The sequence below is a fragment of the Tasmannia lanceolata genome, unplaced genomic scaffold (genome assembly GCF_043159265.1).
Source record: "Tasmannia lanceolata isolate RefF3 unplaced genomic scaffold, GAP_Taslan_0.1 ptg000008l, whole genome shotgun sequence".
Lineage (NCBI taxonomy): Eukaryota > Viridiplantae > Streptophyta > Magnoliopsida > Canellales > Winteraceae > Tasmannia > Tasmannia lanceolata.
Genome location: NW_027518685.1, coordinates 19,993,937 through 20,012,852, shown reverse-complemented (window position 1 = coordinate 20,012,852; position 18,916 = coordinate 19,993,937). Strand labels below are relative to the sequence as shown.

Here is an 18,916-nt window from a genome sequence, read left to right as displayed (position 1 = left end):
TGAGGCAAATCACATGATCTTCATCTCCGCCGAACAATACAAAAGATCAACAAGTTAGCCTCCCTTGGCGAAGCCTGGATCGAGATCTTATAGATCAAGGGTAAAGAACCCTTTGATCGATCAAGGTGGGACCAACTAGGTCAATGAATCCGATCGCATACAAGTGGCAATGAACCCAGTTGTGTCAAACATCAAAGTGAAAGGTCTGGTTCATTTATTTACTTGTTTTGACTTACAATCACGTCCTATCCCTTTGAATATTGAATCCAAAAGTTATTTTGGAGTATATGGGGAAGACTTATGTTAGGTTAGGTTGCTTAGAAAGCAGCCATGAGACTTCCACCCTCATTTTTGACTTGCAAATGCAGCCGGCTACCAAAATATTGAAAACATTTTAAGTGGAAATATTTAACGTGAAAATTGTTTTACTGCGTAAAATTTGTTTTATGCCCATTTTATATCAAAAGAAATGGTTGCCCTTCCGTGATAGTCATCTGTGGGGCCCACCAAGGTGGTGGGGACACAACAAAAGCTAGGGTAGAGGACAAAATGTGGCTTTATCTTGAGCAACTACGCAAACTTAAGGAGTGATTCATATCTCAGTTGGAATGGGGTCAATGAAGATAGATAATTTGTTGTCCTGCAAAGGAAAATGTATGTGGGATCCAGACCGTTGATCTTGGTGAACATCATGTGGTTACCCACGTGAACTTGGTCCCATATCGAACAGACATGCCATGCATAAAATTAAAGGCTGAATATGATCCGAACTCCCATATTTGATAATGGCACTCTGTTCTTCAATGTATACTTTTATAATTAGCTGTCAATGGCTGTTACAACTTGCAATTTTCTAAGAAAACCACCAGTATCAAACCAGAGAAGTAGTGTTTATCATAGAAAGGGGTCGTATGATCAAAATATGGGAGTGTGGACATCACTTCCAGTGCCAAATGTGTAATATTATATGTATAAAAAAAGAACATTTTCTAATATGAGTGGAAGGATAAAATATGTTGAGAAAAGGGAGGAACTTTTGGGGGTTTATGATCATAAGATAGAGTGAAAAGTGATTGCAGTTAGGTAGGTTCCATGTGAATTTCAGAAAGTAGAAGACTCAAAAGGGTTTATTATTCTTACTTTACATGTGCAGAAGTACACCAAGAGGACACACTAGAAGAGAAAAGGGATTATTCTTTCCTTTCCATGCCCACAAATACACTAAAAGGAGAGTCTCCTTAACTTCCTCACGTTGCTCTCCATTAATTATTTGGCGTACCGTTTAAAACACCGTTTTGCGTTTGAAACACCGTTTTGCGGCCAAACGGCCGTTTGAGAGTGTTTGGGTGCGCAGCCACCGTTTTGAACTCTTAAAACGGCATTTTGCAAACGGAGGGGGGAGGTCCGTTTGCAAAACGCCGTTTTGAACGGAGTTTCTGGGCTGTGGGTTTTTACGTGTTTGCCCTCACCAAAACCCATTTTTACATATATGCGTGCGACTTTATGCGTTACGTCAAATACCAAAAAAGTGGGGGTATTAATATCATTCTTGAGGACACAAATTTGTTAAATTGTTAATATTTAATTCAAAACAATGGGGCTGCTGATATCATTATATGATCTTTTAATTTTGATTTTTTAAAGACAAAAGAATTAAAAGAAACCCTAGTTTCTTACTTTCTTCATCTACTTTGCAAAGTTGCAAACCCACTCGTCTGCTTCACTGCCTCAGCGCCTCCACTCATCCGTCAAATCCGACCGTTAAGAAGAAGAAGGAGAAGAACCCCAAAGGTATAGCCTTTTTTTTTTTTCTTGGCAATGATGTTTAACTTTAGTAGTGTTTGAATGAGATCCTAATGACCTTTTAATATTGGGCCTAATGAGAGAGTAATTGAGTTACATTGAGGCCAACCAAACAATGCCCTTTTTGGTCATTTTACAACTAAAACTCCGTTTTGGGGCATTTGCAACCAAACACACAATACCTCCGTTTGCCGTTTAAAATGTCATTCTGATCTGGCGAACCAAACATGAAAACACCGTTTGGCAAAATGGCGTTTTGAACCAAAACACCGTTTTGCAAAACGGCGTTTTAAACGCTATTTCAAACGGTACGCCAAACACACCCTAAGAAGCTTTGTTCTAAAAGTTGGTAGGTTGCTTGCCCTCCTCAATCATTTATTATAGAATAGCATAAAGTCAATGAATTTACATGAGATGTCATACAAAACAGGAAAATTTTCAGTGATTTTTCTTACAAATCAAGCATGTATTTATATGGTGTACCTTCACCATTAATGACCTACCAAGAAAGCTTACTAACTTGAAAGGGCCACCTAACTGCACAACTGGATCTAGGTAAATATTCTACGATTTATTAACCCAAGAAATTAACCACAAAATAAAAATATGGAGTAATTTTGAAACAAAGACATTTATAGCTTCTTCTTTTTTTCAGAAAGGTCTTTTCAATAGAAAACCAAAACTTTCAAAAGGGGAGTCTCCTTAACTTCCTCACGTTGCTCTCCCTTAATTACTATACGTCCAAAGTCAGAGACTAAGTGTTTGGCGTACCGTTTAAAACACCGTTTGGTGTTTGAAACACTGTTTTGCGGCCAAACGGCCGTTTGGGGGTGTTTGGGTGCGCAGCCACCGTTTGAAACACCGTTTTGAACCCTCAAAACGGCGTTTTGCAAACGGAGGGGGGAGGTCCGTTTGCAAAACGCCGTTTTGAATGGAGTTTCTGGCTGTGGGTTTTTACGTGTTTGCCCTCACCAAAACCCATTTTTACATATATGCGTGCGACTTTATGCGTTACGTCAAATACCAAAAAAGTGGGGTTATTAATATCATTCTTGAGGACACAAATTTGTTAAATTGTTAATATTTAATTCAAAACAATGGGGCTGCTGATATCATTATATGATCTTTTAATTTTGATTTTTTAAAGACAAGAGAATTAAAAGAAACCCTAGTTTCTTACTTTCTTCATCTACTTTGCAAAGTTGCAAACCCACTCGTCTGCTTCACTGCCTCAACGCTTCCACTCATCCGTCAAATCCGGCCGTTAAGAAGAAGAAGGAGAAGAACCCCAAAGGTATAGCCTTTTTTTTTCTTGGCAATGATGTTTAATTTTAGTAGTGTTTGAATGAGATCCTAATGACCTTTTAATATTGGGCCTAATGAGAGAGTAGTTGAGTTACATTGAGGCCAACCAAACAATGCCCTTTTTGGTCATTTTACAACTAAAACTCCGTTTTGGGGCATTTGCAACCAAGCACACAATACCTCCGTTTGCCATTTAAAATGTCGTTCTGATCTGGCGAACCAAACATGAAAACGCCGTTTGGCAAAATGGCGTTTTGAACCAAAACACCGTTTTGCAAAACGGCGTTTTAAACGCTATTTCAAACGGTAAGCCAAACACACCCTAAGAAGCTTTGTTCTAAAAGTTGGTGGGTTGCTCGCCCTCCTCAATCATTTATTATAGAATAGCATAAAGTCGATGAATTTACATGAGATGTCATACAAAACAGGAAAATTTTCAATGATTTTTCTTAAAAATCAAGCATGTATTTATATGGTGTACCTTCACCTTTAATGACCTACCAAGAAAACTTACTAACTTGAAAGGGCCACCTAGCTGCACAACTGGATCTAGGCTGTAACATTTATACTCGGTCATTTAAATCGCTATCAAGAAATGCATTTTTATTTCGCACCTAATACATCATATATCTATGTTTTAGGTTGTAACATTTATACTTCATACATCAAGAAATGCATTTTTATTTCGCACCTAATAAGGAACTCAGGTGAGTGGAGTTTTCAAGAAAACCCATTCCAAGAGTCTTATCTTGAGAGTGGGACACAAATGAAGCTATCTGGATCTTTGATGATTGTAAAAACTTGGGGCTACCCTGGGCTAAGAGAGTAAGAGGTAACACACACACACACACACACACACAAAGTTATGCTTATATTCTCGGTCGTCGTGAAAATCAGTTAAGATATGTAATCAGTGGGAGGAAATGAGTGAAAAGATCATCTCATCCAAATTTCAATCAATCAATAATCCTCGACACCGAGCTCTCTCTATCATCACTCGTTTAAGCCTTTTGCAACCCAGAATTAAACTGACCCCTTTAAAACCTGGTGGCCCAGATCTGCACTGACATGAATCCAGGAATAGTTGGTTTGCCCTGTTTGGCGCCTAAATGAATCCATGGATAGTTGGTTTCATGGCTATTTTTCGGGTCACAAAAAGAGGGCAGATCCAGACCTTAAATAACATTCCCCCCGTCCCATTCCTCGACCCTGATATTGAAATCTCAGCCCCTCAGTATCGCTCTCTCTTCCCTTGGTGAATCCTTGGAACTCAAAAACCGGGAATCAGAAGCCACGAAACAAAAAAAGTAGGCGAAACCGGCAAGAACTCAAGTATCAAAGAGGAATTAGGATGTCATCTCCCAGGAACAAAGGAGAGACACATATTAAAGAGTGTCAATTATCCATTTCTCCTTTCCTTTTTGTCTCATAATCTTCAGCCAAATATAGTTCTTAGCAGCATAAATCATATTCAAATTTCTGAATATGAATCCCAACTCATCAAAAAAAAAAATTACCCTTAGAAATTAACATCCACTTGATGATGGGATTTTCCCTCTGTTTTACATCAAAGCCCAAAAAACAAACCTCAAGAAGACTGTATCAGCATCAACCGATCAGAATCAGATGGCCGTGTAAACTCCCCACCGAAGCAAAAGAGCATACTAACCAAGAAATGCATACTGCGGGCTCATGCAAGCTCATGAGTGCACAAACAAAATGCATACTAACCATGAAATGAGACAATAAAATACATTGCCCCCACACTAAGAGGAAGGCTGGAAGTTGCAGAGCATTACCAAGAGTCTTCAAAGCTTACAGACTACATCAAGTGAGAAAAACGATCCCCAACCCGTCTACCAACAACTACACTTAGCAGTGAGCCACAAACAGTACACTGAAACTCCCCTTTCATCACCCAAAACACAATCCCAAAATCCTTCCCTCATGAGGATCCCCGTCTACTTGAAAAAAACAAAAAGAAAAAGAAAAAGAAAAAAAAAAAGTTCCCAGTAGTTTGCCCTGTACATTCTGAACACTATTTCACCTGTCTGGAGTTTCCATTCAGAGCACCAAAATTAAGCTCCCCACGGAAGAAAACTTCCAGTCAAATCTCCAGAATCTCGCAACACAAAAAGAAAGAAAACGATAGATCTAAAGCAATTAATAAACACCTACAGTTGCTCGCACTGCATGTGCATCCGTTTCGCATATCATGTAGCATTTTGCTGTTGAGTAGCAGATGAGATGAGCAAAAGCATCAAGCTTTTCCATGCTTCTAAGCTATTCGATTTGTTCTTTTAGTAGTACTAACCAGGTACAGATTCAGAACTTATCTGTCCACCATTACTGCCATGGGCATTAAATCCAGTGACAGGCATCGACCTCTGGGCAAAATCCATTAACAGCTTACGCTGATGCTCGTTCGTGTGGGGAAGGCTTGCTCGTAGCAGCTCCACCGGCATCTCTCTGCTTATGGCTCTTGCTGCCTCTGATCCAAAAATGGCTGCATTTGGCGCCTGAATCATCAAAGATTGCACTATAGTGTCGTACTTACCCAGGCAGTACTTTGTAAGCAACCCAAAGAAGGCATCGAATGATGCCTGCCATAGGGTTCGGTTAGGGATACTGTAACTGCCAGAGGCATGAGGGTCAGTTAAAAGGTCCGTTGCCCTCTCAAGAACAGATTTTATGATGATGGATGCTCCATCACCAGCAGAACTTCCGAGTGGGCGAAGTGGTGGCTGTTCTGGGGAACAGACCACGGCAGCAAGGCAAGCACTGAGTGCGCTCAGATCCATGCCCTGCACACATGTAGAAACTGTCTTGGCAAGACCCATTGCTGTCTCGGCTGCACTTGAGTCCGAAGGAAGACCGCCGAATAAGAACCTCAGATGACGAAAAATGGCCATGCTGACTATCCGAGTAAGCTCATTGCCGGGAAAGAGGAGTTGTAGGTACCTAGAGAGGAGCTTTCGTCCTTTAGGAAGAGAGGCTAGGCGTAAGAATATGAGGTCATCTTTAGGAGCTAACCCAACTGAGTGGCCGCCTTTGCCTGGGCAGAGTGGGTCGACAAGCTGAAGTGAAGCCGCAAGCCCCTCCAATAGAACCTGCCGCCTTCGCCTCAGTTGGGACCCACCATCTGGGGGTTGACAGAATTGTAGAAGGCGATCAATATCATCTATATCAAGAAGAAGACAAAGGCCATCTTCGATTGTGATTCGGGCTGCCAGCATTGGCTCTTGTTCGAGGGGTTTCTCAGAAGTTTTTAGTTCGAATATGCTATCGCCACAGGCAGGAGGGTCAACTTCGAGGAGGGGCCGAGGCCTACGGATGGAAGAGAATGGAACCCTTCCAAGAGCATCGATCTGAAGATAAGCATGTGGTTCGGTTGTAGTACGGGCTCGAGAAGGTAGGTCCCTTAGGTTAGTTGGACAGAAATGGTGCTTCAATCTTGACCCAGCAGGGCATTTTGCTAGACAAGCTTGGTGGTAGTAGTCATCTATGTATGGATCATTGATGTGAGTGGCAGCATGTTGCATTCTCACGATGCTCTCAATCTCATCAGCCGACATGTACTTGGATCTAAACTGTGGCCATCCATTATCACTCTTCTGGCTACTGGTATCAGAGCCCTGTTGAGAAAATCGAAGGTTTTGCCTCATCCTTTGTGATGGTTTTGATCTCTGGTCTCTTGGATCGGCCATGCCAAGCATTGCTTCAAACTGGTTCATCAGATGTGGGGAAGAAGGATGTCGATTAAATAGCTGAGATTGCATGGCTGAAAAATGGGCCAAAGTTGATTGAACTTGTTGCAATCTATGCTGTTGGTGTTGTGCCAATAGCTGTGATGACATTAACCCATTTGGATGAGGTAATTGTGGTTGCATTAAGTTGGGCAAGAGACTGGCCTGGCTCAGCCAAGGGTTCTGTGGTCGGTTATTAACAGACATGCCCGGAGGGGTGAATTGAGGCATATGCCCATCATAAGGTAATCCATGAGGCAGACCTGACAAATGAAGTTGAGAACCAGAGAAAGGTGAGAAATTTGGCGCAGAGAAAGGTATCTGGGTTTCTGCAATAAGGGTTGGATTGCTGAGGTGGTGTGAATGGTTTGGTGAAGCCTGAGATCGACCCCCGAGGGGAGGGTAGGAAGTGAAAGTTGATTTGGGTACAAGAATCGGTTCACTGGAGCTATTGTGTTGTTGTTGCTGCTGAGGATATGAAGATGTTCTGTACAATGGTTTTGATTCTGCAAGATGGGAAGAGGATGTATGTGGCTGTGACGACCATCTTTTGCCTTCCTCAATATTTTCAGAATCTAATATCTGGTGATCTAGCCAGGAAGAGAAATCTGACTCCTGTCCCCAATCCGTAGCAGATGAACCTGAAGAGACGGTATTATGACATTCATTATTGTAGTCAAATTTAAATAAAGAAAAAAGAAATAAGAACAAGTATCAGATTTGAACTTCCACAATGCAGTCTACACATTCATTTGTTTTGTGCAAACATAAAGAGGATTGTGGAACCAACAAATTAACCCTTCTAATTACCGACGAAAATACATCATGGAAAGAAAGTGAATCAATGAGCATTTTAAGGCACAAAAACATGTGTGCTCTAAGCCTGTGAGAAGCAAGAAGCACGCAAATAAATGCTTTGGGTGCTTTCAGAGCATGAAGCATGGAAGCATGCCCTTAAGTGTAAAAAACTCATGATTTAGCCGAAACTTTGATTTATCACTGACACGCGTGTCCACACATGTTGACACTCCTTTCGACACTTCTAATTCTAAATGTATTGCTAGAAGTCTCGGACTTAATGTCGGTGTGTCGAAATGGTTTTTTGTACTGTGCCAAGGGCGATATTATGTTTTATTATCGAATATTGTGCTTACCTTTTTTTTAATGGTAGCAGATTTCATTTCAAAAGCGATGACCAAGAAAGTCATCCAGAAGAATACAAGCAAATATTGTGCTTACCTCTTCTTCTTCTTTTTTTGAATGATTGTGTTTACCTCTTATTATTAACTCGTGTTTTATTATAAACTCTTCTTTTAGCTCTTCTTTAACTAATATTTGTTGTTATATCCCCAATCTTCATCTAAAATTCTAAGCAAACCCTTATTCCAATATTATGATCATTGTATCCTATTGGTCTCCCTTTTTCTTTTTTTTGAGAAAGGTGACGATTTATTGCTAAAAGATCAAACGATACAAGGGGACAAGTGGTCCCCAGATGGCAGGATATACGCAGCCAATAGTAAACAAAAAGACAAAAAAAAGAACGAAAAAGAAATTACAGAGACAAATCCCAGACTACAAATATACTCAACCCTTCCCGGTCCACTCCATCCTTTGCCAAAGAATCCGCCCAGTCGTTCGCAGTCCGTCTCCTATATCGTAGAGACGGACGAATTAAGGACATAAGATCCCTGATTTCATCGATTTTGAAAGCCATCCTCCACGGCCGGCCAGTTTGGTTTGAGGCCCAGGCGATGGTGTTGGACGAATCACCTTCAACTATAAGGGGGGCCAAATTGTGATTCGCATACCATTGCAGTCCGAACAAGAGGGCTGAGACCTCGGCCTCATTGGCGTCACAAATCCCAGCTGGCCCAGAGAAGTGCATGATAAGATTACCTAAATGATCACGTAAAACCCCTCCAATCCCCGCCGGGCCCAGGTTCCCACGAGAACTCCCATCGAAGTTGAGTTTAAACCAACCATCAGGTGGTGGGCACCACCTGGGAAGGAATTTTGTACAAGCCTTCTTTTCCGTCAGTACTAGTAGCCAATTATGGAGAATACTGCCGGTAGGGTACTGAATGCCACTCTTAGACTTGGCACATTGAATGAGCGACAGCCTAATGTCAAGGGTGATGTTGGCTCGGCTTCTTTCCTTGCAGCAAAATATTCGATTATTGCGCTCCCTCCAGATATGCCATGAGATTGCATATGGGATGGACATCCACATTTCTTCACCAATACATCCACTCAGTGCATTATTCCAGTGTAAGATCACAGATCTGATACTGTCCTGGATTGCCCAAGAGAAACCGAATGATTTGAATATATTCATCCATATGCCAAATGAATATGAGCAGAGGAAGAATAGATGGTTGAGTGTCTCTTCGGAATTTTTGCAGAGCACGCACCTGTTTGCCATGCTAAAGCCCCGAGACATCAGCCGGTCACAAGTGTTGACACCTTTGTATAATAGAGTCCACGCAAAGGCGAGCACCCGAGGGGGGGCCACCGGTCTCCATACCACTGCAGAACGGGAGGGATCGTTACAGTCATTATTCAGTCTGCGAAAGAAGAACCTAACGGAAAAGCCTCCCTGAGTATCCGGGGTCCAAACCAATCTGTCTTCCTTCGAACGGGCAAGGTAGGTAGAAGCCAATAATGCCATTAGGTTTCCATAATGGGCAATCTCAAAGTCTTTTAAGTTTCTTCTAAGTCTGATATCCCATATAATTTTACCCGAAGTCGGGCAGCGAGTGAAATTTTGGGCTATAGAGGATTCCGGTGAAATGGCAATCCTGAACAAATCCGGAAATTCCGCAGCCAGGGATTGTTCCCCCACCTAGGTGTCGATCCAGAATCGTACAAGCATCCCCGTACCGGGTCTAAAACGCACAAGCTGTAAGGAGGACTCCCTGGCGATGGCAATAGATTTCCACACATCAGACCCTTTGTGGTTCAAAGGACCGTTACACATGGTTTTAAATTTTCGGCCGAAATATTTCGGTTTCGGTGGAAAACGAAACGAAATTCACAATGAGTCGGAAAAGTACCAAACTTTGCCGAAACATTTCGGAAATTTCAGCCGAAACGTTTTGTTTCGGTAAAATTTCGGTGAAATTTAGGAAATTTCGGTGAAATTTAGGAAATTTCGGTGAAACGTTTCGGAAATTTCCAAAATTTCGGTGAAATTTTTACAAGATTTCGTCCGAAATTTCGTACCGAAACCGAAACGTTTCAGTTTCGTTGATGACCGAAACCGAAACCGAGATTTAAAACCTTGCCGTTACATAGCCAATTCCCCCATCCCCTCCCATATTTTGTCCCAATAACGTTGTGCCACATAGCGTCTTTTTCAGTACCAAACCGCCAAAACAATTTCCCCAACAAAGCCTTATTGCGTAACCTTATTTTCCCCAAACCGAGCCCACCATTTCTTTTCGATTTACACACCTTTTTCCAGGCGACTAAATGTCTGAGTCTTTTTTCTTTTTTTTGAATGGTTCTAAATGTTTGAGTCTTTTCCCTTTCTCCCTTCCTTCCCATAAGAAATCCCGTTGCAGCTTCTCAATACGATTTGCGACAGATGCCGGAATCTTGAACAGTGACATGTAGTACACAGGCATGTTGGCGAGGGTAGATTTTATCAGCATAATACGACCCCCAAAATATAGATAGCTTTTCTTCCAAGACGATAGTTTTCTCTCTATCCGTTCAATAACCGGGTCCCATTGAGCTACTTTTGGGATCTTGTACCCAAGGGGAAGTCCGAGATATTGACTGGGATAGGGGGCGAGCTGACAGCCTAGAGCAGATGCATTAGAGCAAGCCTCCACCTGATCTAAGTTGATTCCCACGACTGAACTCTTGGCAAGGTTAATCTTCATGCCGGATATAATCTCGAACCAATGGAAAATGCGTTTGACATTCATTACTTGAGAGAGATTGGCCTCGAGGAAAAGAACCGTGTCGTCCGCAAATTGTAAATGTGAGATGGTGGAAGGAGATTGACTGCTTGGTTTGAGGCCACGAATAAAGCCGCAACATTCCGCCTTGGATACGAGTGAACTCAAAGATTCCGTTACGATGATGAACAAATAAGGTGCAAGGGGGTCCCCATGTCGGATTCCCCGCGAACAGCCAAAATATCCTTCAGGAATGCCGTTAATAAGCATCGAAAACATGGTTGTTTTTAAGCACGCAGAAATCCAAGATCGCCATTTTGCCCCGAATCCCATGCGTGACATTATGTAATCCAAAACACCCCAGTCCACATGGTCGTAGGCTTTTTCAAAGTCCACCTTGAACAACACCCCACGATCCCCCGCCCGCTTCATAGAATCAAGTATCTCATTGGCAATCAGGACACCATCCAGAATTTGCCGACTACGAACAAAAGCCCCTTGATATTTAGAAATGATTTCCCCCATTACCATACTGATACGCCTTGCCAAGACTTTGGATAATAGTTTATACATGCCATGAATGAGACTGATTGGACGGAAGTCTTGAATAGTAGCAGCACCGTCCTTCTTAGGGATTAATGTGATGAAGGTGGAATTCAGCTCCTTGCTAATGATGCCCCTCTCATGGAAGTCTTGCATGAACGCTAGAACGTCGGCTTTTATGGTATCCCAGTATTTCCGATAAAACGATGTAGGAAACCCATCGGGCCCCGGGGCTTTATCTTTCTGCATCGATGCAAGGGCCTCCTCAATTTCTTCCATAGAGAACGGTCTCTCCAACCACACGGCACGATCCACAGATATTCTCTTAAAAAGGTAGCCCATCAAACCGCAGACGCCACAGGTATTTCCGTGTATACAGGTTGCGATAGAATGCCAAATCCTACTTCGGATGATATCCATATCATCCTGAGACCCATCAATAGAGAGACAGTGAATAGCATTCACACACTGTCGATTGCTGGCCATCTGATGGAAGAATTTGGAATTATTATCACCCTCTTTCAACCACACAGCACGGGATTTTGTCGCCAGCTAATCTCCTCCCATCTCAATATTTCCTCGTATGCAGCTTTTAGACGATCTGTTTTGGAGGTCAGTCTCAGGGAGGGGCTCAGATTCTTCTTTAGATTCGAGCATCTGGAGGTCTCGCAGTATGTCCAATTTCCTTTGGGCGGTTTTTTCCTTTTCCAACTTCGCCCACTGCTTGATTTTGGCCTTCAGTTCCCGCAATTTCTTGCACAAAACAAAACCATTCCAGCCCTCTGCCGAAGAAGAGGCCCACCATGCCTTAACCAAGTCGCTAAAGTCTGGCGATTCACACCATGCCATGTCCATTTTGAACGGACAGGGACCATCAGATGCGTCACCAAGAGCCAAAAGTATAGGGTTGTGGTCCGATATCGGCCTTGGTAGTGCCCTGAGGTATATTAGAGGGAAGAGATCCGCCCATTCCTTTGAGATTAGACTCCGGTCAATCCTGCTCATCACCAATGCGTCTTGATTATTGGACCATGTGTACTTAGCTCCACCCAACGGAAGATCCCACAATTCGCTATCGAGGATGAACTTTGATAAGTTGCGCATGCTAGTGGTGATTCGCCCCAACCGGTTTTTTTCATCAGGAGACCGAATCGTGTTGAAGTCCCCCCCAACTATCCATAGTCCCTCCCATGAGAGACGAATATTTTGAAGTTCCGGCCACAGGAACTTCCTTTCGTTGCTCTTGCTGGCCCATATACAACAGTGTAGAGCCATTTAAAGGAAGTAGATCGATTCAGAAATTTGAATTGTCACCGTGTGATCTCTGATCCAGATCTCCTCCGCACTGAATAAACTTTCCTTCCATACTACAATGATTCCACCCGATGCCCCCCTAGCGTCTTTGGAGACCCAAGCACGGTTATTCCTATTGGTCTCCCTTTTCTCACTGCATATTCGAGACGGAAGGGAATTAGATTAAAGATTAAATAAATAAATCCGTTGTTATTTGATTATCTCATGTTTGTTTTAGATTATAGTGGAGATCATTCAACAACAAAAAAAAATTTAATCCTAAGATTTATTAATTTGTTGAATGAGTACGTATTTTTATTGTTACAAATTGTGATAGTAATCAATAATTTTATATGTATGTACTCGAATGGGCGTGTCACCATTTCCAGATTTGTAGGGATTTCCATGTCAAACAACTCGTATCCGTGTCGAAACTCAACACACAAATTCGTGTCCATAAATCATGATTACATATACTTTCTATCAGCTGCTCTCTGGCACTATTGAACACCCAAATAGACTAAATTAGCCACCATACTCGTGAATAGGAATATGCCTTTGTAGGTCTGAAACATCAACTTTCGTATAGAACTCCAAATAAAAGTGATGTGCCAGAGCTCATCTAGTATTAACACCGAGAAATTTTCTTTCGAGGTGTCTATTCTACACCTTGAAGCCTTACAAAAGAATGAAAAGAGGAGAAGAATGGGAGCATTGGCTTGTAGAAAGTTTTGTAGATTTTCTGAAGGAGATTAGAGGTTTCAGAAGACCAAGAAGATTATGTGATACAGAGCAGGGGAAAGGAACGAGGAGGAGAGAATAGGAGGGGAAAAAGAGATCGCAAGAGGAGAGGGGAACTTGCACTTAATTAATTATTCAAAACAAACTTCCAATACATCTGGCTTCCATATATATAAGCAACCCTAAGTAAAAAAAGCATTAAATAAAATAAAATAAAATTTCTAAAAGGCAAGATGCCACTTGATGTAGGACAGCCAACTGAAAGAGTTGGAGGGATTTAGGCTGACTTCAGGCTGTCGTGAGGAAAGAAATTGGTGGCTTTGATATGATTGTGGGTCAAAAAAAAATGATACTAGGTCCGTAACAATTTAATTTAGGACCATTCAAAAAAATAATTTAATTTAGAACTGTTTGGGTTTAAGAATGATATAGCAGTGGTTTTACGTAGGGACTGTTGGGTTGGGCAGAATCTGCAATCTGCAGGTTCTGTATTTTGAAGGTGCTGGCTGGTTCAGGAATCTGCCTAGTCAGCAGACTTGCAAGTTCAAGGAAGCAATGCACACAAAAGGTGCTGCTGGTAGATTGGAGTTTGCAGGTGTTAAGAAATAAAGAATAGACATATAAAAAAAGAAAGAGAGGGAGGTACCTCCGAGGCAAGTCTTTTCCTAGGCTGGTATTCCAAGCTTTGGAGTTCGAAAATTTCTTTATTCCTCAAAACATAATGGAAAAATGCCATGGGCCTACATATTTATAGAAAAAAAATAGACTGATCCTATAATGACTAAACCCCTAGTCCTTTTGTGACTAAACTTCTAATCCTATCATGATGAGTGTGAAACTACCAGTTACTCCAAAAGCTTAAGCTGTTCGAGAAGGCGTTATTTAATCTTTTATACTTTAACACTCCCCCTCACGTGTGGCCCCTTTTTCTAGGGTCGGCCTACACGTGGCACATGTGGACCCTCTTTTGGGTTTGGCCATTGCAAGTGGATTTTTGCTATCAAGGAGGTCTGAACACGTGACCTTTGGCTCTGATACCATATGAAACAACCAGTTACTCCAAAAGCTTAAGCTGTTGGAAAGGCGTTATTTAATCTTTTATAATTTAACAATAAGGATTAGGAGTCCTAGTCCTATTAGAACTAAATAACACTCAACAAGAATTAAAAATCAATACTCAACAATAATTGAAACTTACTGTTTTTAGCATGGAATATGGTGAGGAGCAAGTTTCCAAAGAAAAGATGGCCAAATTATATTTGGGAGGATGTTCCTCTTAAAATCAGTTGTTTTATATGGAAAGATTTTGTGAGAGCTGTTCCCATGGATAGCAGACTCAAGGACATATTCATTCCCACCCCATCTATGTCCACATGTTGCGCTGTGCCTAAGGAAGAAGAGATGGATCATGTTTTTCTTGAGAGTGATTTGGCAAATTTTCTATGGGTTCATTTTGCCAACATTCTACAAGTTCCAGTTATATGCAACCAGTCTATAAGTGCCAGGATTTTGCAATGGTTTGAAATATCAAAGAGGAAAAGAAGTTCAGATTATGGTTTTACCTTGAAAGTCATCCCATCCCTAATAACTTGGGAGATTTGGAGGGAGCGATGTAAACGACGTATGGAGGGAATTGCGAAGCCTATTGATGTAATCATTAATGATATATTGATATGGTGTAAGATGATCCCTAGAATGTTCTCATTGGGAATGTTGGGCGTTAAGTGCTATAGGCATTATTCCTAAAAGGGTCAATTTTCCCAAGATATTGAAAGTGGTGTGGGTTAAAGCGAGGCGAGGAGAGGTAAAGCTAAATACTGATGGTGCATCTAAAGGGAATCCCATAATTTCTGGTGGTGGCGGAGTTATTAGAAATTATACAGGTAAGATAATCTTTGCCTTTTCACATTATTATGATGTCGGCACTAGCCTACAAGCGGAAGCGAGAAGTATGCTTGACGGACTTAGGTATTGCAAGGCCCTGGGAGTTTCTAAAGTTTGGCTTGAATCAGATAGTAAAGTGCTAATAGATGTGATCAATACCAAGAGGGATCCACCATGGTCTATTATATATTACTAGCAGGAACTTCAAGATCTCCATTTCAAAAAAAAAAAGATCTTCTTCTAGATATTAAGCCAAGGATATCTCATCAATATAGAAAGGCCAACCAGGTAGCCGACTCCCTCGCAAATTTTGCTTGTGACAATAAATTTTGCATGTTCTATCAATGGAGAGACCTCCCTAGATTGGCCAGGGGTGCGATGAGGTGTGAGTTTCTAGGTATTCCTAACATTCGAATTATGTAGGTTTTTTTTTTGTTTGTAGGGTTTGAGGTAAGGTGCTATGTCCCCATGTATTTTTTTTCATTCATCAATAAAATGTAAGGTGCTGGCCAAAAAAACAAAAAACTTACTATTATTAGTAAATAAGCGTTTACTATATTTAGTGAGTACGGACTTGCTATATTTAGTAAGTTTGGTAATGACACCCCGGCTTCAACAAAGCATTCCTTCACATTCATCTTCATGACAAACATGGATAATCTTTCTATAATGGACATGCCCGAACAAATATTAAGGATTTATTTCCGTTGATCCTTTGGCCAGTAGTTTTGGGGTGCAACACGTGTCGATTTTTGGGAATTCGGGTAGAGCTCTTGCCTTAAAATTAGGTCAGGTTCCGGTTGATTCCAATTCATTTTTCAGCAAAAGCTCAACCCGATCCGACCCAAGTTGCACCCCCAAGCAGTTTCCTCAATGACAGAAATAAGTGCAATCTGAGTTGGGGAAGCTTCTGCAAAGACAATTGTCATCTACATACTGAAGGTGAGATACACGAGGACCGCGAAAGACAGGCAAGCCCAACAAAAACACAATCCATTGCTTTTGTTAGGAAGTACCCAATATTCTCTACATCCGGTGAAAACAATAAGGGTGATAGGGGATTTCAAGCATGCTGAGAAACATTATCCGCTCAAGCTTAATTTTCAAAAAATAAATTTTAAAAAAAAATATATAAATATATATATATGAGAATAGAGTTCCTAAGGTGTCACCTCATATACACGAGTTCCTATTCTCTCTCTCTCTCTCTCTCTCTCTCTCTCTCTCTCTCTCTCTCTCTCTCTCTATATATATATATATATATATATATATATATATATATATATATATATATATATATATATATATATCCGCTCCAGCTTTATAGGAGATTTTATTTGTACATTCCAGCATCCAAATTTGTCCAAACACTTGTAAGTCACTAAGTTGTATGACTTGATTGCCCACAATGCTTACATTTTCTGTTATCACATCATCTACCATTGTTGCGGCATCTCTTTGACTCACAACCACATCCAGGGGCAAACAAACCATTACCATCACCTCTTCCTACTGAGGATGTCAAGACAAATTCCTCTCCAATATTAAGATGTGATGTTAGAAATTCCAACGCCCTGAAGTTGCGAATAAAGGCAACTTTTTATTGGCTACAGTCTGCCCATGAACTAAATGAAATTCTAGACCCAATCCAAAAAAAAACATAGAAATCTTAAATTTTCCTCGTTGCATTTTCGATAGCTCAAAGTCGGATGTAAGACATCAATACATGTTCAACTCTTCCCGCATACCATAAAGCATATTGTAACTCACTCAAGCTCTTGTTTCTTTCTTGAAACAATAATATGCTCCCAAGCAACTCATACACATGTGAGATATTTTCGACCAAGGAATATGTCTCGCGTATTGTTTCTCATAAAATCACATTTACACTAATAAATAGCTTCATATTGTTCCATAGCCAAATCATAATTTCATAGTTTTCTCTAAGCCACTCTTCACACTATCAGACTCAATAGGTCCATTTTCAGTAAGAATTTTAGCTTTTCCTTTGCACCAAAGGTTACCTTCATAGGTTGATCCCATAGAAGTTAGTTCGGCCCATTCGGTTTAACAAAAGTAAGTTGCATCTCTTACATCTCCATGATGTTTGAAAAATTGGGTTCATTTTCACTCATTGTGGAGATTCATAAGATAGGGCAGCAAATTGACCAAATAATCACAAATAGGGCAGCACCTGATCTATACGAACCGTAAGTCCTCCATTTGCAAGCAGGGTAGCGCAATCCACAAGGCGGCAGCAAAATCACCAACTAGGACAGCAAGTAAATATAATCCACTACTAAGGCAGCAAAGACAGCAAATTTGCCAATCCCCACAAAGACGAAATCACAAATTCCTCCTTGAATTTGTCAAAAGCCTCCACCACCATATAGCATATTTTGAACTCTTGGAACAATAATTCAAGAATGTATGTATATTCTGTAAATAAAAGGTTCATTTTGATTCCCATTCACAATATAGCATGTTTAGAACTCCTGGAAACAATTATTCAAGTCTTCTTTAACGATATGAGCCTCAGGGTTCCAAATATGCAATTCATTTTAACTACCATTACCCAATTGGGATCTGCTAGATGAGAGAAGAGTTTGTCAGATAACAAATGTGAACCACAATCATCCTACTGAACCACTGGCTCATGTATTTTTTCGTTGTCCTCGGTCTTGAAAATCTAGTACTTTCTTATTTTGCTTATTTAATGTCTTCTCTAACCTATCCAATTTTGACAGCATTGGTGTTTTTTTGGAAATGGAGATATTGCTCTATTGGCAATAAACAAGAAAATGCCTTGGGAATATCCTTTTCCCATCTGAGAATTCGCTTATTTGGAAGGATATTCGAAGGTTTTCTTTTAATGATAAAATTAATTAGGAAAGGTGCAGCGAAAATAGAAAGACTGACCTTGTCTCAAAATACAAAATACAAAGAAAGACCGAAAAGAGCACAACTCGGTCCGCAGCAAGTAGAATATAGGAATAAAAAATCACAATATAGTCTCTATCAACACCCTCCGCAGTAACCTCATTAGCAAATGACTTCGGACGACTTCCTAACGTCCTGATAAGAAACCTCCTAGCCTCTATTGCTGTCTAGGGAGTCTTCGATCAACATCAACAAACCTCCAAGGAAACTCCTTGGGTTGCATCCATTTGATGACACTCCTAAGTCACCCTCCACAATCAAGGGGATGACTTTAGGAGTGCAAGCCAAAGCCTAATTCTCCAACAGAGTGCAAGCACCTCCGACTCATTTGAATACTTGCTGACAGGACCCTCCTGTTTTGCTCCCAAATCGATCACAGAACTGTCGAGAGGCACAACAAGCCTGTCTAGCATCACACATAAACCCAAGCCCCAATCAGCAATCCAACCATCTCGGGAGAAACCCAAGCGATACCAAACAAAGAAAGGACAAGGCACCGTAGTTGGGATGTAGACACCAAACAAAGAAAGGACAAGACACCATAGTTGGGATGTAGACGATCTGAAGAAACTCCATGCATATAAATACGGTTCATGATCACTCTATCAGAAGGTGATCAACAGTCTATCTTCAACGCACGTCGACCAACAAAAAGGAAGGACAAGGAGGAGCTAGATAGATTAAAACCTTGCATTGAATGCCACCGAACTATTCGGCCTCTCAAGGTGGGGATAGAAAGACTTAACTGAGAAC

General features: G+C 41.1%; 1 protein-coding gene across 3 annotated transcripts in view; it reads right to left on the bottom strand.

The window, feature by feature from the left end:
• Positions 1-4,813: 4,813 nt before the first annotated feature.
• The window catches only part of LOC143884714 (protein PAT1 homolog 1-like), a 33,894-nt gene continuing 19,791 nt past the window's right edge, over positions 4,814-18,916 (bottom strand). For all 3 annotated transcript variants that reach the window (XM_077388450.1, XM_077388451.1, XM_077388452.1), the window contains exon 6: positions 4,814-7,495. In XM_077388450.1, the coding sequence (XP_077244565.1) occupies positions 5,418-7,495 (2,078 nt within the window). In that variant the 3' untranslated portion in view covers positions 4,814-5,417. The remainder of the gene's footprint in view (positions 7,496-18,916) is intronic.